At 55.2% G+C, this 21,896-nt stretch overlaps 3 protein-coding genes across 7 annotated transcripts in view; 1 reads left to right on the top strand and 2 right to left on the bottom strand.

Annotated features, from left to right (window-relative positions):
• Nucleotides 1-239: 239 nt before the first annotated feature.
• NAXE (NAD(P)HX epimerase) lies at nucleotides 240-2,697 on the bottom strand. 2 transcript variants are annotated; one of them, XM_019711177.2, is made up of 6 exons: nucleotides 2,454-2,696; nucleotides 2,256-2,364; nucleotides 2,026-2,136; nucleotides 1,840-1,953; nucleotides 760-907; nucleotides 240-494 (listed from the first exon to the last, which is right to left on the bottom strand). In XM_019711177.2, exons 1-6 carry the CDS (start codon nucleotides 2,633-2,635, stop codon nucleotides 292-294), a joined length of 867 nt encoding a protein of 288 aa, XP_019566736.1. In that variant the 5' UTR covers nucleotides 2,636-2,696; the 3' UTR covers nucleotides 240-291. The 2 variants fall into 2 exon arrangements, with proteins under 2 accessions (XP_019566736.1, XP_019566737.1); XM_019711178.2 differs by lacking the exon at nucleotides 1,840-1,953 and having other exon boundaries at nucleotides 2,454-2,697.
• Nucleotides 2,698-5,203: 2,506 nt separating this feature from the next.
• On the bottom strand, nucleotides 5,204-11,979 carry TTC24 (tetratricopeptide repeat domain 24). 4 transcript variants are annotated; one of them, XM_074318843.1, is made up of 10 exons: nucleotides 11,899-11,975; nucleotides 11,019-11,089; nucleotides 10,037-10,743; nucleotides 9,648-9,851; nucleotides 9,055-9,183; nucleotides 8,816-8,928; nucleotides 8,418-8,516; nucleotides 7,404-7,498; nucleotides 7,137-7,246; nucleotides 5,204-6,190 (listed from the first exon to the last, which is right to left on the bottom strand). In XM_074318843.1, exons 3-10 carry the CDS (start codon nucleotides 10,737-10,739, stop codon nucleotides 6,072-6,074), a joined length of 1,572 nt encoding a protein of 523 aa, XP_074174944.1. In that variant the 5' UTR covers nucleotides 10,740-10,743; nucleotides 11,019-11,089; nucleotides 11,899-11,975; the 3' UTR covers nucleotides 5,204-6,071. The 4 variants fall into 4 exon arrangements, with proteins under 4 accessions (XP_074174944.1, XP_074174945.1, XP_074174943.1 ...); XM_074318844.1 differs by lacking the exon at nucleotides 11,019-11,089 and having other exon boundaries at nucleotides 11,899-11,979; XM_074318842.1 differs by lacking the exon at nucleotides 11,899-11,975 and having other exon boundaries at nucleotides 11,019-11,863.
• A 1,200-nt stretch (nucleotides 11,980-13,179) lies between these two features.
• Nucleotides 13,180-21,896, top strand: part of IQGAP3 (IQ motif containing GTPase activating protein 3) — a 35,333-nt gene continuing 26,616 nt past the window's right edge. The window contains exons 1-4 of the mRNA XM_019711202.2: nucleotides 13,180-13,267; nucleotides 16,271-16,358; nucleotides 20,216-20,372; nucleotides 20,883-20,960. Of these exons, the coding sequence (XP_019566761.2) occupies nucleotides 13,231-13,267; nucleotides 16,271-16,358; nucleotides 20,216-20,372; nucleotides 20,883-20,960 (360 nt within the window). The 5' untranslated portion in view covers nucleotides 13,180-13,230. The remainder of the gene's footprint in view (nucleotides 13,268-16,270; nucleotides 16,359-20,215; nucleotides 20,373-20,882; nucleotides 20,961-21,896) is intronic.

The raw sequence follows: 21,896 nt of genomic DNA, 5'->3' as shown, positions 1-21,896 counted from the left end.
AGAAACTCCTGTGGTCTTGCCGCAATGCTAAGTGGCAGGGGAAGCAGGAAGCTTAGAAAACCACACTCCGCTCCACGTGCGTCCCTAAAGGGCCAGTGCACCTCGCAGCATCTGAAAAGTCAACCTGCACTGCCAAGGGCCACAGCTAGTCACCCCCAGAGATGAGACCCTGTCTCCAGTGTCATCCCCTGGCACCCGCCACCCATGAACCTGCCAAGAGAGCTCCCAGGACGCCACAGTTCTGGGAGGGGGAAGCAAGGCTTTATTGGGGAAAACACCCACTGCCTCCCCTCACTGCAGACGGTGCACACACTCAGTGTCCGGGTACGGTGGCAGGTTCAGCTGGTACTTCTTCTCCAGAGCAGGTGGCACGAAACGACCCCCCAGGTAGTGGTAGCGACCGGTAAAGTGGGTGGCAGACTTTTTGGGTGCAGTCAGGGAGATGAGCAAGTCTGGCTGGATCCCTCCAGGGTTTCCCTTCTCCACATCCCATCCTGGAGAGAGGGTTGTATTCAGGAAGAAAGGAATGGGAGCCCCCGCATCCCACCCGAGGAACTCGCATCCTTGGAGCTCCCTGGGCTTTGGCACCAGCATGGAAGGGACACTCCTGAGCTCTTTGCTCCCTGGCCCTGCTGTGGGGCCGATTAAGGCATGTTCTGCACCTCTGGACTCGGGAGCCATGGGTCAACAGTCGGGACTCCCAGGTCCCCACTTCAAGGGGGCAGGGCCCCAGGCCCCCAACCCCCCTGGACCCAGCACCTGAAGGAATGTCGATGCTGGCGATGGGCACAGTAAGTCCACTCAGGACGCCCAGGATGCTACGGAACGGCTCCCGAACGTCCCCCTTGAAGCTGAAGCCAAAGATGGCGTCCACCACCAGCTCATACAGCTCATCAATCAGCACGGGCTGTGGTGGGCGGGAGAAGGAAAGGTCGTCAGCCCACAGCTGCAGAGCCCTTTGCAGGACAAGGCTGTCCCCTGCACCCAGACCGGTCATAGAGCCACACGCCATTTTCTCATTCAAATGGCAATCTGAGGCCATGAGTCAGGCCAAGCTGAGTCCAGACAGCTAGCAGCTCTCTGCCTGTCACTGGGGAGGCCACCGTGTCGGGGAGCCTGAGAAGGGGTCACGAGCGCCAGGTTCTGGTCTGTGACTTTGGATAAACCATTTCCCTCCACTGCACCTCAGTCTCTTTACCTGTAAAATGGGTTAATTAAAAACAACACCCAGGTTCTCAAGTTCCCTACCCCTAAGTCCATGCATCTGCAGAAAGTGTTTAGGCCAGGGGTGTCCAAACTTTTTTCAACGTTTTTTACCAAGGGCCTTTTGCGGTAAAATACACAAACAGCCGGGCCACTCACTGGAGGTGAAGTACGAGGTGAAGTACGTATTGCCTCACCTGGTTTATTTAAGTAAACTAAATATATTTTTGGAATTTGCTGCAGGCCAATTAACAATGGATTGTGGGCTGCAGTTGGCCAGCGGGCCACAGTTTGGACACCCCTGGTTTAGGCTTTTGCTTCAGCTCCTCAGAGGGGCGGATAATGTTTACTGGCTGCTTGGGGAGGAGGAATGGCCAGAGTGACAGGAGGGACCAGGGCAGGAGGGGACGGAACTTCAGACAAGGTGGTGTTGGGAACTCGTCGGACACCTGTGGAGGAGGCAGCTCCACGCTTCTGCGCCAATAGCACACTTAGGGGCCTCTGCCCCTGTGCCAGGCACTGCCCAGCCCCTCTAAGTCTGCGTGTGGAGGAAGAGCAGCAGAGGCGCTCAGCTGGGAGCCCGGGAAGAGCAGAACGCTGGTTACGGCGGGCGGGCGCTGAGCGGCGGCCACCTACCTCTGCGGGCATTTCACCGAGGAAAGGGATGTCCATTTTCTGACACTGGGTCACCAGTGCGTTGAAGAGTGGCTTGTTAGGCCTTTTGGGGTAATAGATGGTTGGCTGGTAGCCCTACGAGGAAAGCGGTGATTCAAGCCCAGATCCTAGCGCCCACCCCCACCCCGCCCTTCCCCGCGCACTCACAAAGAGCTTGAGATGTCGCGCACAGACCAGGCCATCTCCGCCATTGTTCCCGGGGCCGCAGATGACCAGGACAGTAGGGGGGCTCCTGGACATGGACGTGGGGGGATACGCCTGAAGGCAGAGTCGGGATTCAGCGGGGCTTGGGGCGGTGACGGCCCAGGCTGTCCCGCTGCTCCTCCCGCTGCAACGTGCGCAGGCCTGGGGGCCGGGGCGAGCGCTGGGCCGCTGACCTTGGCTATGGCTGTGGCGCAGCTGAGCCCAGCCAGCTCCATAAGCTGGTCCACGCTGAACTGGTACTCGCTGAACAGCTCCTCGTCCACGGCCTGGGCCTCCTCCTGGCTGAGCAAACCCGTCGCCTGAGCCCCCGCCGCTCGGAGCTCGGTCCCGCCCGCTGGGAGACCCGTGCGCCCGCCGGGAGCCCCGCCTACCTCAGGTACCGCACCGCCGCGCTCGCCATGACCTCCGGGTCCCCGCGGCCACCCGACATCAGCCGCGGGGGTCCCCACCAGGTGGGGCCTGCGCGACAGGCGTCAGCCTGGGCTCTGATGCGCGGCAGGCGCGAGCCCGCCACCAGTAGCCCGAGCCCCAGTAGCGACCGCAGCCGGGACATCCAACTCTCGCGGAACGCGCCCCCGGCCCGCCCGGCCGCCCCGGCGCATGCGCGGCGCTTCGCCCCGCCCCCGAGAGGCCGGCCGGGGGCGCCCCGCCGGAAGCGCCGATCGGCTGCTGCGCGCTTGCTCTTGGGGGTTCCGCCTCCGTCGGTGCGCTTCCCTTTACAGCCCGGGTCGCAGCCCTTCCCGAGAGCATTTACCTGCTATGCTAGTTCACATTTCCAGCTGGCCCAACGTGCTTTGCTCCCAACTGCCCCTTGGTGATAATTCTTCAGGGTTAGCTTAGCAGTGAGCCCGGGTTCCTGCCCTGCTATTAACTAGCTGGGTGAACTTGGGCACTCCTGTCTGGAAAATGGGACGAGGGGACGTTTCATAGGGTGGTGACGCGTGCAAGGCGTCGACAGGGCCTGGTACACGGGGCTCAATAAATTAAGCTAGTGTTCTTCTGCACGCTTGAACTAAGCATTTTATATAACGTAGGACCCCTGTCCACTACATTAGCTCCCTCTGCCTGTTTACCAGGATAGTATGCTGTACTGCCCTAATCATAGAGTGCTTAACCCTTAATCAAGGTAATAGTTATGGAAATAGAAAAATTATAAACCTTAATAGGCTGAGTATGCCACGGTCAAAAATGTAGTTGAAACCATAGACTCCAGGTCACGATAATATTTCAAGAAAAAGCCGGAGAGGAAAACTACATTTTTTACCCAAGAGCTTTTAAGAATGCAAACGCACTCTTGCATGGTTAAGGGAGACGCTTGTTGAAAAAGAAGCCAGTTAGGGCACTAAGATAATTATCCAGGAGGTATGAAGTTCCTGTTTTTAAGCTAGATTTATTCTTTTCTGTGCCATGAATGCCTTCCTGGCTAGTTCTCTGCAAAAGGCAAGAGCCCCTGCAGCTTTAACTACTGGTCTGATAGTTTCCGTTTCAGTTGTGAGGTTTATCATGTCCTGTGGGGTGTGCCTTGGCCTCCAGCATGCTCGTTTTATGTTTGTTGTGGGAAATTGGACTTACCAGACTGTGACTGTGGTGGAAAACTTTTTGTTAGACTGTGTTTAAGGTTGGAAATTGGATTTACCCATAATCTTATCCAAGACCTCATTAAGTTGATAACTTCCTCAGTATAGAAATAGCTTTACTTTTACATATTGTCATGTCAAGATCCCTACAGGCATGTTCTAGACATTAATTTGGTGATTCTGGAGATTCAGTTCTAAAACACAATGTGCGGCATGTTTCTTTGACAGAGACAACATTTTGCATCACGTGCCAAGTGATAATAGGAATCATCCTATGTTATCTTCACAGCAACCCCGTTATGCCCATTTTACAGATGAAAAAACTGAGGCTCAAAGATGTTGAATGCCATCTGATGGTACAGTGATAACTGTCAGTAGAGCTAGGATCCCCGCAGCTTGACCTAGAGTCTGCAGTCTTAAGCACCATTCTATAGTGGACTGTTCCCCTAAATGCAGATATATATAATGAAAGGTTTGTCACTGCTGACTTCATTCTGATGAGATGACTATAAAATCATGACACAAAATACATCCTGCCACACACCCAGAATTTAGAAAACAGCCAAATGAGGGCTGTCCCCAGGGAGGCGGTGCCCAAGACTTGGTCCACCATGTTGCTGCCCTTTTGGAGTTTTCTTTGGGAAATGCCTTCAAAACCAATTTAGGAAGGGCCTTGGATTGAGCACCTGCTTAATGTAATCTTGTCAATCCTATGATATACTTTTATCCTCAGGGCATTGATGAGGAAATTGAATGGCAGAGAGAAGTCAAGTAATTTTCCTAAGATGATACAGTTACTAAATGGTAGAGTGTGACAGATGACACTGAGTTGGCAACACTTGCGCCTGGCAGACACTGCTACTTGTCCCTCAAAATCCATGCTCTTTTTTTCTGTTGGTAACAGAACCCCTGTGTTTCACCTGGCCATGTGGTTGCCCATCTAAACTCCACGTTTCCCGGTGTCCCTTGCAGCACCGAGGCAGGCACATGCCACAGCCCACTCTCTCAGCCCTGGACTGCTTGTAGGAGACAGGAATGAAGTTCTGTCTGGCTAATGGCTCTGTCATAGTGGCCTTTGTTGCCTTGGTGACCTGCATCCTAATAAAGACAAGAATGCCTGACAAGATACCACAGTCCATGAACACAAGGAAGATGAACAGCTGTGTCCCTAGCGCTTACTTTCATGTCTAGCACATAGTAGGTCCTCTGCAAATATTTGAATGAATTCTCAAAATCTCATTGCAAAGTAGTTCCCAGTACAGTAGAAGCCCTTTTATAGGACAAGATCAAGGGTGGATTATCTTATTTCAATTTAAAAAAGACATGCACTTGCCATCTGTCAAAGTATGGCCAGGCTCTTTTCTTTGAGGATGGGGCCCATGATTGTAGTTCCCCATCTTCATTCTTCCATAAACCTCACCAGTTTTTGTATCACCTGCAATTTGCCGTCTGCTTCTTTGAGATGGAAGAAAAACTAAATGGCACATTTGAAGCAATCTGCAAAATTTATCTAGGTTTTTATGATTTTCTCCCAATCTGTAATAACCTCCTTGCTCACATCTAATCCAGCAACAGTTTTTAAAGTGACTCACCGTCACCAAGTCTTCTAAGGCTTCAACTTAGTTTTCACAGAAACAGTGCTTGTTTTCACACTCTTGGCTCATCAGTTCATAGATTTAATTAAATGACAAGTGACAGTAACACGTACACCAGCAGAAACACATTTGGTGTCACGGGTCGCAGAGCTGCACAACGCTGAGGTAGGGTTAGGATCACGGCTTCACCTCTCACTAACTGTGTGGCCCCGGGAGGACAAACTGCCTAACTTTTGTGCCTTCTTTTCCTCCTCTGTGAAAGGGGACTCATCTGCTGTGAGGATTAAACACTGGGAGGCAGTCAGAATGTATGTGGCACGTGCTAAGTGTGCAGTAAGCGTTAGGTGATGTGTGTCGCTGCTGGAGGTGACAGCACCAGGGACCTGCACGCAGCCTCTGCTGTCTCACGGAGGAAGTGGGGTGCATGGGTTGGTTACTACATTTAGTATTAATATCCCGTTTCCCATATGAGAAGATGGAGGGCTGGGGAGAGTCACTGACGCCAAAGCCTCTTGCCAAGAAGTCTTGGTGTTTAGAACTGGCAAGGGCCTTCGGCGTGAAGTCTGGATCCAGAGAGAAAGGGGGACGATTCACCATCCATTCTCCTTTTCCTTCTCCTGTTGAGTCCAGAAATCCCAGCAGGGAGCAAACAGCCTCAGTGCGGAGGCTGCAAATCCCTCGTCCAGCCTGCTGGGAGCCCACCTGCTGTGTTGTATTCTGTGTCTGCCCAGCGCTGAGCAACCGGGAAGACGCTCTGTCCCAGAAACCCCTCGCGTGTGTATGTTGGGGAAGCCAGGGCTGGGCCAGCAGGGTGGGGTCACATGATCCTGCAGAAGCCCGACGTGGGAGGTCTCCTCTGTGGGCCCCTGCCCGGGGCTTCCTTGGGCTGTGCAGATGACCTGAAGGAGGCAGGGCACAGCTTGCCAGTGGGAGTGGCTGTGGAGAGAGCAGAGGCCCCTTCTCTGGCCCTTACCTCTGCAGGTGGACTCCAGGGCAGCAGGGAGGAGGCGTCAGGGACATGTGCTCCCATGCAGTGGGGTCCCTCCCTTTCTCTGAGGCCGACAGGCAGGCTGTGCAGGAGGCAGAGGCCACACCAGGCCTGCAGAGCTGGCTGAGGGTTCAGATTGCTAAAGGGCTACGCACATACCCCCCAGCCGCAGACAGCTCCCCCAGCTCTAACAGTGACCAGGCTCCATCAAAATTGTCCAGAGCCACATCCTCTCCCGCTCCCTTTATCCATTCTCCAGGTCTCCTTCCCTCCCCCAGGGACCCACCTATTGGCTGGGGGCCACTGGGTACCGGAAAGCCAGGGTACTCCATTTGGGGGTGCCTTGGCCTCCACATGGGAGATGGGCCCTGGGTCCTGAGCCTGGACGTACGTACTCATCCAGGCCTCTCTGAACCAAGAACCATCATGGCGGAAGAGAGAACAAGGAGGGTGGGTGTCAGAGGGTGCCCCAAGGACTGCGCCCTGTGTGGGGCGGTGCGTGGCATGCCTGGGCCATCGGTGGCTAGATGGGGGAATGGTTTGCTGGTGCCCTGAAGGAAATACTGAAGAGAAGTCAGTGAATTCAAGTCAACCAGCAGCAAGGTGCTCTGCTCCCCGAGTTGGAAGGCCTTGAGGGGAAGAGACTCGTCCACTGCCAGCTGCCTGGAATGTATAGGCTTCCCACCAGCCCTGCTGCTCTGAGACGCACAGCTCTGGAAGTGAGGAAGCCTCGGAAGCGAGGACAGGGTGATTCTGGAAAGGCTTTGGGGAAAACGGGCCAGGGTCTGGCGAGGGTAGAAATGGGGCGGCAGCCCCGCGGTGGGGAAGGGGGGGCAATAAGGGAAATGCCGGGGCAGAGTGTTCCCTTCAGCCTGACAGCCGGCATCTACTCACACTTCAGTTTCCGTGTAAGCCGGCCCGGCGCAGGGATTTTCACGGAGCCCTCTTCCCCTTCCTCCTCACAGCGCACCTCTACCTCTTCACCTTCCCACCCACCTGAAGATCTGTGGGGGCAAGGACAGGGGCAGAGCCTCACTGGCCAGGTCCCCTCCCCCGTGGGGTTACCTATGAGGTCCCACACCTGCCACAGTGCTATAACACTACCTTCCAACACCCTCCAGAGGCCACTCCCCTCCCCGAAGCTCCGCCCCCACGCCTCACCTGTGCTGCAGTTGGGCTGGGCCCCTTCCCACCCTGGCTGGGTTCCCCGCTGGCCAGGCTCCACCTGGAACCTGGGGCCTCCTTGGAGCTGAGGTCTGGGGATGAAGGGGAGTAAAGGGACTTGAGAAGAATGGCTGTGGAGGTGTGCCGTGAGTGTATGTTCCTTCCAGACACAGGGGCCCGGGCGACAGAGAAGTGCTAGAGACAAACGGCTGTGCCACGTGCCTGGGAATGAAATTCCAGGGTGAGGCCCTTTGTTCTGTTAAGGCCCCACTGGTAACTATCATGTTAGAGCTCAGGCTCATGGGCTGTGAGGCGCGGCCAGAGTCTGACCACCACCCCATCCTGCCTGGGGACTTCAGGAGCAGTCACAGAAAGTCGGTGGCCAACTTTAGATGGAACCGAGGTCCTCTGACTCCCAATCCAGTCCGCTTCCTGCACCAGGCTAATTTCACTTTGTATGCAAATTGTCAATAGGGTGTCTTAGTCTTTAAAATAAGAGAAGACATAGAACCTATTGAATAAATACCGTAAACACTGAAATATAATCTCAGCTCCTGGGGTGGGAGGTCTCCTGAGGGTATCTCAAAGGGTGAGGGAGGGAAGGCCAGGTGGAGAGACGCCAACTTGTAGAGAGGCTGGGAGTTCCTTGGAGCACTGCCCCCCTCCTGTGGCCGTTTCGGGAACTGCAGCCAGGGACTCAAAGCACCACCTCCTCCCTGGTGGAGCTCAGGGCCCTGGATTCTACCCGTTGGCCTTCACCCGCTGAGCTGGTCACCACTCAGCCAAGGCCCTGGCATAGCCCTAGTGTTGGGCACGTGCCACGACCCCCAGCCCTCCGCCCAGCCCCTAGTGGCCTCGGGAAAGTGATGTGTGTCCCATATGCTGGCCCTGGGGCAGATAAGCTCAGGGGAGCGGTCAGTGTCCCTGACCTGAGAACGGCAGCTCTGCTTGCCTCCCCCTCCCCCCAATAGTCTCCCCACCCCCAGTTCCCTGTCTTGGGGGTCTTCTCACCAGGGTGTGAGCTGGGACCAGCCCCCCCTGGGCCAGGTGGGTCCTCATGGCATCTGCCAGCTTGGCCACCAGCCGCTCTCGCACAGAATCTGGCTCCTTCTGGGGAGAGGGAAGGTAATGGGGCCATGGGGAAGGCCTGGGAATGGGGAAGAAAGGAACAGGAAAGGGAGCAGGGAAGGGGACTTTGTCTTCCTTCTCTTTTGCTTCATCCCCGTGCCTCTGCCAGGGTCCTGCCCACAACAGTGTCCTGGGACCTAGCCCACAACAGTGTCCTGGGACCTAGCCCACAAGGAGCCCGGGGCATGTTTGAGGAGTGAACGAATGGGGGAGAAGGCACAGCATCGAGGCGGGAGTGTCAGCGGGCTGGCAGGAAGTTGGGCCCCGATGGAGGGTCTCACCTGACACCGGGCCAACGCTTCCTTATAGTACCTCAGGGCCTGCTCATGCTGCCCCAGTCTGGCTGTGGCTGCCCCCAGGCCCTCGCAGGCCTGCCACTGCCCCTTCACATCACCTGGGGAAGACAGTCTGACAGGTCCTTTCATGGCTCCTTACCCCACTGACCCTCCAGAGGTACTCCCCACCCCCACCCCCACCAGCCCCAAGGACTCTGGGCCACCTGCTACCCCCTGGCCCTCACCTGCATCCTGGGCAGCCTGCAGAGCGTGCAAGTAGTTGTCCCTGGCGGCCTTGTGGTCCCCCAGCTGGCTCAGCGCAAATGCCAGGCTGCTGAAGCTCCGGCCCTGTTCCCACCGCTGCCCCACAGAGCCTGGTGACATAGCCCCCACCATCCCCAGAGGGCCTGGCTGCTGGGGCATCCGCACCCTGCCCTCAGCAGCCAAGGGGCGGGGAGTGGGTGCACACCTCCAGATGCACAGAGAGGCCTGAGCGTTCCACACTCCTCCTCTCCCCAGCCTGAGTTTTGGCCTGAGTGCCTCCCTGGCTAGTCTGAGCCGGGCGGCAGGCCAGGCTGGTGTGAATGAGCCGGGTGGCAGGCCAGGCTGCTGTGAATAGCTGTTCCATCTCCCAGCCCCAGGCTTCTCCGCTGGGCCCACAGCCCTCTGTCCTGCCTGGCTGTCCCACTTCTGCATCCTCAGCCCTCAGCGCTGGTTCTGGGCTTCCCGGCCCCACGGCTAGTCCTAAAGGTCCACCCATGCTTCATCCTTGGGGCCCCTGCAGGCACTCCCCCTTAGTCCCTTGGCCCCAATCCTATCCCCCAGCCCCAGCGCTCACCATGTAGGTCGGCAGCCTTCTGGTGGAATTCCCGGGCCTCCCGATAGCTGCCCAGGGCGTTGTGGGCCATCCCCAGGTTTCTTAGCACTGTGGCCTCCTCTCCCGGCCCCGGGCACAGGGGCAGGGCCTGCAGGAAGGCCTCTGCTGCTAGTGGGAACAGCTGGAGCTGGCAGTAGCTCAGGCCTAGGTCGTTATAGAGTTGCCCTAGAGGGCGGTGGCCAGGTCAGAGGCAGCTGAGGCTATACTGGTGTAGCCCCTGTCCCACTCTCCCAGGGTCCCCCTGACCCCTTCCCCAGTCCTCGGAATTGCCTCTGCTTCCACCCCACCTCCCAGAGCACCCCAGGTCTGAGTGTCCCCAGGTCCCATGCCTCGCTGCCTGAAGGCCTCACCCAGCAGTCCCCGCTCAGCGCTCTTCTCAGCGAGCCTCCGGCTCTCCTCCAGCACCCGCACCACTTCTCCCACACCGTGCTGCCCGCTCTGCAGCAGGCACCCTGCTGCAGCCCCCAGGGCCAGGGCTGCAGCCCGGGGCTGCCCTGCTTGGGCATAGGCCCGGCTCGCCTCCTGCAGGTAGTGGGCTGCTAGCTCAGGCCGTCCCAGAGCCTGGTAGCAGGCTCCCATTTTGGCCTGGGCTTGCCCCTGGTCACCGAGAGGCTGGTAGTGGCCCAGGGCCCTGTGGTACCAGGCCAAAGCTTGAGGCAGGTCCCCCAGGGCATGGTATGCCAAAGCCACGTTGAAACACTGGTCACCATGGCACCTGCCCTGTGCCTTCTCAGGCTGGGCTCGCAGGAGCAGCTCAAGGCCTCTGGCTGGGTCCCCAGTCTCCACGTAGGCAGCCCCCAGGTTGAAGGCACAGGCCCGGAGAACAGGGGTGTCCCTTTTCCGTGGGGCCTTGGAGGCCAGGAGGAAGGCCCTCTGGAAGCTGGTCAAAGCCTCATGGTTCCGGCCGGCCAGTAGGGCTCCGTGGCCGGCCCTGGTGAGGGCTTGGATGCTGGCCTCGTGCTGTGGCCACTTTCTTCTCTTCTCTTTCTTCTTGGAGCTTGAGAGTTCAGGCTCAGGCTCTTGTGGGGTACCGTCAGGGTTGGGGGACGACATGGCGCTGACAATGACAACAGACAGCACAGCGCCCAGCACATCACCCTGGGCTTCCTCCAAAGCAGGATCCCCGTGTCCCTGCCCTGCTGGGACCCCAGGGCTTCAGGAATGTCTCTGTGGCACCTACTCCATCTGTCCCACTGGGAACCATGCCAACTCACTCTACTGTCCCGACTAATTCTTAGTCCTCCTTCAAGACTCAGTTCAAGTCATAGGTCTCCCCTGCCCCCCAGCCGGGTCCTTCTGTACACCCACCCCACCCTCTGTCTTTTACGGCACCTGTCACACTGGATCAGAGTTGGTAACGTCCTGTCTCTCTCCCCATTCAGATCTAGAGCAACTCGAAGGGCCTGGCACATAGTAGATTCTCAATAAATGTTCATCAAACGAGACGGAAGGGTTCTGGGGATGGGTGGTCGTATGGTAGCACAACACCGCGAGTACGCTCAATGCCACCTAACATGGCTTAAAATGCCACATTTTATGTTACCTCTGTTTTACTGCAAGACACTGTTTGCTGAATGAATAAATGGACGGATGAACAGAGCAGACCCAGGCCCTCTCCTCCATCATCTCCTCCGTCCTGTGCCTCCACACACACCCATCCACTCATAAGCTAGGTGCTCCTGCTGTCTAACCCCAAGACATAGTTGGGGGTCACTTCAACAAATACTCAGTGAGCTCCTGCCATGTGCTGGAGCCATACAAAGCCCTGGGGGCACAAAGCGGGAAAGGCTATCGAGTTGGCAAGGAGCCAAGGTCCAGGCGTGAGGACATGTCTATTTCCTGCCCACTCTCGTCCTCAGGGGGGAGTTCTTCCTCCCCTGTCCCATTGACTTCCTGTCTGCTGGCTGATTTCAGTCCCCAACACCCTGCTCTGTCTCCAGGCTACTCTTAGACCCAAGTGCACTTCTTGGGTTTAAGCCTTTTCATGAACTTTCCTCCCAAGAGACAGAGAAAAGGGTGGAGAAGACCCAGGCCCTGAGTCCTCAGCCCCACCCATTTTCTTCTCTCCCTCCCCCCTCTTTTTAGGAGGAGCAGGCTGCGGTGATACATTCTCCTTTTAAAGAAATTCCCACTGCTTCTAAGAACACCCAGGACTCCTGCTTCTTCAAAGGCCCTCACTCAGTCTTGGGGCTGCAGCCATAAGATGCCTTACCTCCTTCCTTCCTTCCTTCGATCTTCTCCACAGAGGGCTTTCTGGAATGGTCCCTCTGGCTTGGGTTACCTCCCCCAGCTCTCAGCTCAGAGCTGCAGGGTTACCAGACAACCAGGTACCGCCCTCCTCTCCTAGTGAATTCTTTGATTGACAGATCGGTGCCCTATCTTAGACATAGATACCTGGATTCCGCGCCCTTCCTGTCCCGTCATTCCCCCCTCCTGCAGACACACCCCTCAAGTACCTCATCAGGGGCTCGTTGCTAGTTAGAACCTCAGAGCTCATCTATGCAGTTCCCCTATTTCACAGAGTGGCGGGGGAGGATGGGTGGGGGACCCAGGCTCAGAGAGCAGGTGTGACTTGCTTGAGGTCACAGAGCAGCCAGGCAGCTTCGATTAGACCCCAGGTTTTCTGATTCTGAGCTGACTGGCTTAGCAGTACTCTTCACTCCCTGTGACTGCAAACGTTAACGAGGCTTGAGCTGGAGGGAAAGTGAGCCCTTACACGCATACACACGTGAGCACCCACACACACTCACACGCTTTTGCGTGGTGGTCTCACAGTTGGGAACAAGGTGAAAGGCAGATGGTCAGGAGAGGCCTGGGGATCAGAAGAGCCTCCCCGCCCCATTTCCCCAGCTCCACTGCTCTGCAGCCCCCAAGCGGTGCTTAATGAGCAGACGGCAGGCCCCAGGACAACCAGCGCCTACGGCCCCAACTCACCAAGCTGGCCTTGCATCAAAGCAGATGCCTTCACTGGGGGGGAAAGGCCTCTTTAAGTTCACAGGACTTTGCCCGAAACAGTAAGGCAATAGCGGGGCTCAGCGATGGCCTCCTCCCTCTGTATCACTGATCTCTGACTTATTTGGCCGGATGTTTATCACTCATTCCAGGACAGCAAGCGTCTTTAGGGCACTCACTGTGCTTACTCATCTGTGCACCGCACCACCTGGTTTAGGTAGGGCACAGCCCCAAGCAGGCCCTCAAGTTAGCGGGACCAGGGAATACTGTAGAAGCGGGGCGGGCTTAATGGGAATACGAGGGGGAAATGACAGGGGCAACGGCAGGGGCAGGGGCGGGGCTACTCGAAATAAGACGGTTTGGCACCGAAGGAGCCCAGGAGGGACAGCAAGCCAAGCTGCCGCGGGGAGGGCGCGCCCTTCTCCCGTTGGGGCGGTGCTCTCGTGCTCTGCACCTGGCGGCCCGCCTGTGCAGCCTGGAACTACAAGTCCCAGGATCCCAGGCGCGCAGACCGGAAGTGTCCTGTCCGACCTTGGCGACAGTGAGGGGCGGTGGCCGGCGGCGGGAGATTCAAACTTGGAGCAGGAGGAACATGGAGGGGAGAGGCGCGGGCCCGGGCCGGGCTGTCTGTGAGTGTCAGACGGGGCGGAGGAGGGCCCAGCGGTGGTGCCAGCAGTCGGGGGCGCGGCGGTCGTGGCCTTGGGAGAGGTTGGGGCGGGGGGCGGGCGCGGGGCCTGCCAGGCAAGGGCCGGCGGGACACTGTCCTGGGGGGGCGCGAGCGCCGAGTCCGGACTCCTGCGGCGGGAGTAACGCTGTGAGCAGCCCAACCTCCCGACTTCTGTGCTTACAAAGCGTTTTCTCTCTTATTCCCAAGTTCTGGGGCTCGGGGGCTGGGAGAATGCAGGTGGTCTGGACGGCCCCTTCAAATTCAGTTACTGATGGCTGCCATGCTTGCTGAGCGCTGCCAGGGGACAGGACGCCGGAAGAGACCGACCTGGAGGTTGAGGGGAACCAAAGTTTTGCCACCCCAAAATATGCCTTTTGGGATATTGACTTTAAGCGGGTTATTGGGAAACAAAGACTCAGAAAGAACCTTTGACCCTCCCCTTCACCTGCCTGAAGGAAATCGGGTAGAAAACCTGCGTACAGGAAGGGAGCGTCCCCTCGGCATGAGACTAAACTAAACGAGGCAGACGGAGAAGTCCCGCAAAGGCTGTTTGTTGAGCCCGCTCCGTGCCCCACTTTCTGCGCGGCCCAGCAAGAACTCGTCACCACGTGTTTGCTCTTCCTCACCTACCTGTGACTTACCTGCTCTCCCTTTGAAATCCCAGACCCCTGCCTCCCTCTCCTTGGTCCAGAATAGCATATGAGCCTCAACTGCCCAGTGCCTCTTGGGGTCGCATATTCTTATGGCACCCCCCACCTACATCCGTAATCAACTTTGGACCTTTTCTTCTGTTAATCTGTCTCCTGTTAATTTGATTATTAGCCCAGCCCGGAGAACTTAGAAAGGTGAGAGGAAAGTTCGTTTTTTGACCCCCACAGGGGGCTCCTTGACTTTTGATGCCTCTTTGAGGCAGTGTCTGTTAAACGTCAGGATGCCAGAGTGACCAGGGGAGCGTGTTTAAAATGCAAATTCACCAGCCCTCACCCAGAGCGGCAGGTCCCTAGGTCTGGGTGGGGGCCCATCATCGGCACGTATTCCAGCACTGCTGTGCTTCGTCCTCACCTCAGGTAATTGCGATACAGGTAGTTCCTGGTCCACACTTTCCAAATCACTGCTCTAGAAAGAGTGATGAGTCCGAAGGATGGGGCCGCAGAAAGGTTCCCATCCGACCTTCGGAAAGAAAGGCAAAATCTCCTCTCCCACCCTTTTCCCTTCCTCTCCATTAGATTTCAGAAAACAAAGTCCGTGTTCAGCAATGTGGTGAAGGAAAGCTAGTTCCAGACCTGAAAAGAGCTGGAAGACTGATTTTTTTTTTAGACTGTGTGTGTCTGTACAAAGCCCCGCCCGTCTCTCATAGTCCTGAATTCATAACTCTGAGGTGATGTCATTCACTTACCGGTTTATTTTCCATGCTTAGCAACCAGCAACCAGCACTTGTTCCTTGAACACCCCCTCGGAGGAACTGCTGGATTTCCTGCGGTTAGCCAGTAATTTCAAATCTGAACACGGAGGGTGTGTGTACATGTGTGTGAACTGCCAATTCAAACAAGCCCCGCCCCTCCCCCAAAACATTGAAGGATATGTAATAAAAAGAAATAAGATCAAGAGTGGGAATGACATTCAGTGCTGAGGGAAAGACAGATTGGCTACGGTCTGTCTCTTTTCAAGCCCTCTGAGTTTATTTTCTCGGTGGGTGTGTGCTTGTGTGTGTATAGGCTTCTCTCATCCTGGTTCTGTGTTTGTCTAGAGAGATGGGGGAGAGGAGAAAGCAGGAGACGGGGAGCCTGTGGCCAAGGCAGAATGTGAATGCCCTCTCATTTCAGGGGTTCTCTGTTCGTGAGTTTGGGGGTCAGAATATTGTCTGCATTTTATTTAGCCTGGAGATTATTTTCCTCCTCCAGTGACCAATACCAAAAAGGAGAGTAAGATACCACCTTTGTGATCTTTGAAAATTTTTTGTCCTTCCATTTAATCCCAAGTGACTGGCCTCTTTCACGCGATGCTCTCTGTTGAACTGCCTTTCTCCTCTTTCCACCTGTTCATTCTTTAAGATTCTTTAAGGTTCATTTCATCGGTAGAATCCTTTGCTTTCCCTGCTGCGGGTATAGACTGTTCATGGGCTGTAATCACAGCACATGAGGTTGGAGTTTTTACCTACCTGCTGTCCTACTCTAATGATTACCTCTGTATTTGTCGAGAGCAGGGGTCCACCTGACATGTGGAGGTGCTGGGTGAACGAATGGCTGTTGAATCATGAGTCCTAGTCGGTTCTGCTCACCTCGCCTCTGGGACAGTACCTGAGGACACAAGCCCTGTTCTTGGAGAACTCAGTCTAATTAGGGATAAAATAAGGGGTGAAGTTCCCAGCCAAGGAGCTATGTGGACATCCCCGCTGGGCGGCACTGAGCGAGGGTCCGTGACGTAGATTTGGGAAGGAGGAGGAGGTCAGGAAGATGGCTGGGGAGGATGGGGAGGGATGCGTCAGACAGAAGGGTCCCCTGTTCATGGGTGGAGAGCCCCCACCCACAGGGTGCTGACCAGGGCAGCTTTGCTGGGCAGAAGAGCGGAGCCAGGCTGTCCTGGGAGGAGGGAGGGAGATTTGGGAGATGCGTCTGGTCTTCGAGCAGTTGCCAAGGGCAGTCTGTTAAGAGGAAGCTTCAGGGAGGAGTGGCCAAATGGCTCAGTTGGGTAGAATGCGAGCTCTTAATGACAGGGTTGCTGGTTTGATTCCCACATGGGATGGTGGGCTGCGCCCCCTGCAACTAAGATTGAAAATGGCAACTGGACTTGGGGCTGGGCTGCATCCTCCACAGCTAGATGGAAGGACAACGACTTGACTTGGAGCTGATGGGCCCTGGAAGAACACACTGTTCCCCAATAAAAAAATTAAAAAACAAAAAGCTTCAGTGCTACGACTGACCCGCTGCTGAATGCACCTTCTTGGGCCTTACCCCTCACTCCTCAGGTGACCGCCTCACGGCTGAGGAGATGGACCAGCAGAGGCGGCAGAACGTGGCCTACCAGTACCTGTGCCGGCTGGAGGAAGCCAAGCGGTGAGCGGAAGCACTGCCCCTGGGGGCTCCCCTCCCACGCCGCCCACCCCAGGCACCTGCCCCCAGGGCAGAAGCGGAAGCACAGGCGTCCATTCTGTGGGAAAGGGAGACTGGGAATAGCATCTTTCTTTCTTTTTTTTGAGGCTTTTGTTTTTTTAGAGCAGTTTTAAGTTCCCAGCAAAATTCAGAGGAAGATACAGAGATTTCCCCCATTCCCCTTGTCCCCCACACACACACATGCACACATCCTCCCCCATCATAAACATCCCCAGCAGAGGGGACGTTTGTTATGATGGATGGACCAACACTGACACGTCACTGTCACCCAGAGTCCGTAGTTGACATTAGGGTGACTCTTGGTGTTGTACGTTCTGTGGATTTGGACAAATGTGCAGTGATGTGTCCACCCCATAGGCTCACACAGAAGAATTCTTTCACTGCCCTAAATTCCTCTGAGCTCTGTTCATCCCTCCCTCCCCTCACACCCCTGGCAACTACTGATCCTTGTACTGTCTCCATAGTTTTGCCTTTTCCAGAGTGTCCTGTAGTTGGCATCATGCAGTAGCCTCTTCAGATGGGCTTCTTTGACTTAGTAATATGTAGTTAAGGTTTCCTCCATGTCTTTTGATGACTTAATAGTTCATTTCTTTTTTGCTGAGTAATATTCCATTGTCTGGATGGACCACAGTTTACTAGTTCATTCACCAAGGACATCTTGGTGGCATCCAGGTTTTGACAATTACGAACAAAGCTGCTGTAAACATCTGTGTGCAGGCTTCTGTGTGGACATAAGTTTTCAGCTCTTGTAGCGGGCCAGCCGCCACAAGTCAATCGGTTCCCGAATGGGGGAGTGGGAATGAATAAAAGACACTCTCACATATGATGATGGCGATCGGGGGCTCCAGTGATGCTGAAGTCACCTGAGTTTATTTTACTGCACCCATATATGCAGTTTGAGTACGTGCAAGTATGTATTAACATAACAAATGTAAATTCTTTAATTCTTTAACTTTCACATAGAGGATACAAAATTCACCGAAACTCTCACAAGTAATTATCTTATCAATTGCCCTGATAGGCATCAGCCTTCTGTGTCCGGGAACTGGCTGTTCCACCACATTCCTCAGCAGCTTACAAGCGCAAGCTCCCCCCAGGTGCAGGCAGAGACAATTGCCTCAGGGGGAGGAAACAGGTAGCATAAACCGAGCCATTCTGTAAAGCTCAGAGTCACCTGTAACCATGGCTCCCCACAAGCTCTTTTGGATAAATACCAAGGAGCACGATTGCTGGATCGTAAGGTGAGAGTGTGTTGGTTTTATAAGAAACCGCCAAACTGCCTTCCAAAGCGGCTGCACCATTTGCGTCCCCACCACAGTGACTGAGAGTTCCCGGGGCTCCACGTCCTCGCCAGCTTTTGGTGTCGTCCGCGTTCCAGATTTTGGCTGTTCTAATGGCTGTGTATTGGGATCTCATCGCTGTTTTAATTTGCAGTCTCCTGATATAAGATGGGGAAACATCTCGTGCTTATTTGTCATCTGCGTGTCTTGTTTTCTTACTGTTGAGTTTTGACAATTGTTTGTATACCTTGGATAACAATCCTTTATCAGACTTGTCTTTCGCAAATATTTTCTCCCGGTCTGGATCGTCTTCTTATTTTCTTGACACTGTCTTTCGTAGAAGTTTTTAATTTTAGTGAAGTCCAGCTTATCAATTATTTCTTTCAAGAATGATGCCTTTGTTGTGTCTAAAAAGTCACTGCTATACCCAAGGTCATGTAGGTTTTCTCCTATGTCTTCGTCTAGGAGTTTAATAGTTTTGCGTTTTACATGTAGTTTGATGCTCCATTTTGAGTAGATTTTTGTGAAGGTATAAGGTCTGTGTTTAGATTCAGGTTTTGCCTGTGGAGGTCCTGTTGTGCCAGCTCCATTTTTTTGAAGAGACTGTCCTTTCTCCATGTGTTGCCTTTGCTCCTTCGTCCCAGATCGGTTGCCTATGTTTATGTGGGTCTATTTCTGGGCTCTCTGTTCTGTTCCATTGGTCTACTTGTCTGCTCTTTCACCAGCCTCACCCTATCTTGATTACTGTGGCAAAGTCGGGTAGTATCAGTCGTCTAGCTTTGTTCTACGCCTTCAGTATTGGGTTGGCTATTCTGCGTTGGTTGCCTCTCCACATAAACTCTAGAATCGGTTTGTCAATACCCACAAAGTAACTACCTGGGATTCTGGTTGGGACTGCATTGAATCTATAGGTCAAGTTGGGAAGAACTGACATCTTGACACTATTGAGTCTTCCTGTCCATGAGCGGGAATATCTCTCTGTTTATCTAGTTCTTTGATTTCGTTCCTCAGAGTTTTACGGTTTCCCTTACATAGGTTTGTACGTATTTTCTTAGATGTACCCTAAATATGTGATTTTCGGGGTGCTGATGTAAATGGTACTGTTTGTAATTTCAAATCCCACTTATTTGTCGCTGGTGGACAGGAAAGCCACTGACTTTTGTCTATTAACCTTGTGTCCTGCAGTCTTGCTGTGATCACTTGTTGGTTGGTCCCAGGAGTTTTTTGGTCAGTTCTTGCAGATTTCCTACATAGACCATCTTGCCATCTGTGAACAAAGACATAATCACATCCATTTGCTGCCCACACACCTCAGTGCGTGTCTCTCAAATGTATGGGCATTTGCTTACATAACCACAAGCCATTCTTACCTAACGAAGTTATCTGCTAATCCTTGGGAGAGCAATACCCAGGCCATTTTCAAATTTTCCTGATTGTCTTAAGAAAAAAAAAAAATCAGTTTTTACAATTGACTTATTCAAATAAGGGTCTCAAGAAGTTCAGATATTACATTTGGTCGTGATGCCTCTTAAGTCTCCTTTAACCTAGAACAGCCCACCTTTTCGTGCTGTGTGTCACCGGCTTGTTGAAACCGGGTCATTGCTGTGGAACATCCCCCATTCTGGCTGTCTTGTCACTTTCCTGTCTCCCTCCACTTGTTCCTCCCTCTCCACATTTCCTGTAAATGGATGTTGGCTCCAGAGGCAGGATAAGTGCTTCATTCTTTCCTTTTAGTCAATAGTGTATTTTTAACGTTCTTCAAAAAAGTAGGTAGGGTGGCTGGACAGGAAATCAGGTGTCTGTGACAGGGACGGCGTGAGGTGACTTAGGACTGGCTGTCTTTCCCATCGACCCTGACCTGCGGAGAAGTTCGCGGGGCCCTTCTGAGGAGCCCTTTGTCTCCCTCAGACAACTGTCAGCATTTATACTCAGTGTTCTCACGTCTGTGAGCACATGAGCCCTGCCTGGCAGCTGCCCCTGACGCGGGCAGTGAGGTGCTGAGCTTTCATTGTGCGGACTCTGCACTGAGGTTCAGGTGAGGTGGGGGGATGAGTGGCTTCCCCCTCCCATCCACCGGGGCTCCCCCCGCCCTCACTACCATCAGAGCTGGCTTAGGGGCTGACTAGGCCATTCAGCCCGGGGTGACCTTTCTGCACCTGGGCTCTCCGAGCGCATGACAGTGACAAGTGAGCACCTCCCTTTGGCCCACAGTCAGTGCATGAGCAGACTGCCTGAGGGTTGTGTCGTGTAGCGGATGAGCCTGTGTAACCCCCCTGAGGGTGGGCCGTTCAGGAGCTGCCTGGGGAGGACTTCCGGGGGTGGGGGTTGACAACTGGCTGTCCAGGTCTCTGGGGCAGCTCGGGAGAAGGTGGCAGGAGCCAGACAGTGGGCAGGGAGGGGAGCTGGGAGTGGGCTGCCGAGGGGGCGAGGGGCAGATGGGCCTGTGGTTAGGGGGAGCTGAGCTGCGGTGGCCTGGTGGCCAGAGCCGTGATAGGGCGCCCCCGTGTCCTGTGCTCGCAGCTGGATGGAGGCCTGCCTGAAGGAGGAGCTTCCGCCCCCAGTGGAGCTGGAGGAGAGCCTCCGGAACGGAGTGCTGCTGGCCAAGCTGGGCCACTATTTTGCGCCTTCTGTGGTTCCCCTGAAGAAGATCTATGACGTGGGGCAGCTGCGGTACCAGGTGGGAGCACAGGTCCCCTCTTCTCCCTCTTCCTCTCAGACTGCGCCTCTCCTTGCAGCCGTGAGTAGGGTGGCTGTATCGTCACTGCGAGCCTGGGTACTTGGGAGGACGGCCAGTATCGTTGGGTGTCTCCCAGCCAGGCGTTGGCGTTAGCCTTAGCGAGGGACGCCCACGAGGGGGCTTTGAGACCTGCTGTGAGGCCCCCAGCAGAATTGTCTGCCTCAGGCTTGAGGGCTTCGCCACCCTGAAGGTGCCCTGGGCACCCTGCCTGGCTCTGCGCTCCCCTTTTTGTAGGCGCCTCACTAGCTTGCTAACCCATCCCTGTGCCACCCTCCCCACACGTCCCGCTGGGTCGTCCGTTCCCGGTGGTTTCTATCCTGGGGGGTGGGAAGTCCACGGGGCAGGGTCCTCTGGCCCCCCAGCTCTTTGGATCTCCAAGCTGTGGTCTGGGCTGCGCTCGCAGGGAACCCTGGGAACGGTGGGAATGGATTCTCTTTCTTTCCCATTCAGGCAACCGGCTTGCATTTCCGCCACACAGACAACATCAACTTCTGGCTGTCCGCGATTGCCCACGTCGGTCTGCCTGCGGTAATGCCGGCCTCGGGCGGGGCTTCATCTTGCTCTTCCCCACCCCCAGCCCTTACCACACACACTCGATCTGCCTGGCACCCTGTGGCCCTCACCTCCATGTGTCTTCTAAACTAACTTAATCAGAGGGCTTAAGTCCCTTGGGGCCGTGTCCTCGACCCCGGTTACTGGATCCCCGCCTCCACTTCCCTGTGGGTGAAAGGAGGGGAAGGCTCCCTGGCCCACGCGGCACGTTCCCACTCGGCAGTGGGCCCCTGTGTAAGGCAGGAGATGGAGTTCATGCTGGGCAGCCGTCTTCCCACCGGAATTTCATAGCGGGGAGCAGGCTGCACCACGTCCGTATGAGGCACCCCCCACCCCCAGCCACCTGGACACATGCTGCGTGTCCTGTCACTCGGGAGCTCAACTGGCTCCTCGACTGTAAAACAAATGTCAAAATCCTGGCCCTGTGCACCTTATAAGGTTGTCAGGAGGCTGACACGCTGGCGAGTTCCCTTTGTGAGTCTACACTCAAGGCACGAGAGGATTCTACACTGTGGTTTCGTTCTGCTCTGTTTCTCTTCACTGCAGAAGAGAATTATAAGACAAGGAAGTAGAAAAAAAGGAAGCCGCTTTAGGGGGAGGCAGGAGCGGTGGAGGCCATGTGTCCTCAGTGGGGTGGTGGCACTCGTCTCTGGATTTGCTCCTTTCTTATGAATCTAATGTACCAACAGGTACTGAGGTTAGACCTCACTGCAGTCGCCAGGTGGCATGGAAAGCCGTGCCCGCGATGACTCAGTTCCTGAGCAGAGGCCTCTGGTTGGAGGCGGGTGACATGGCCCGACCCCTCTAGGGTCCTTGACAGAGTATCCCCCCGGGGCCCTCTGAGAGCGTGGTCAGCCCCCCCGCAGGCCACCTTTCTGACGAGTCCCTGGTGGGGGCACAGGCTGGCTGTGT

Source organism: Rhinolophus sinicus, linkage group LG14, assembly GCF_036562045.2.
Source record: "Rhinolophus sinicus isolate RSC01 linkage group LG14, ASM3656204v1, whole genome shotgun sequence".
Lineage (NCBI taxonomy): Eukaryota > Metazoa > Chordata > Mammalia > Chiroptera > Rhinolophidae > Rhinolophus > Rhinolophus sinicus.
This window is presented reverse-complemented; position numbering and strand designations above follow the sequence as displayed.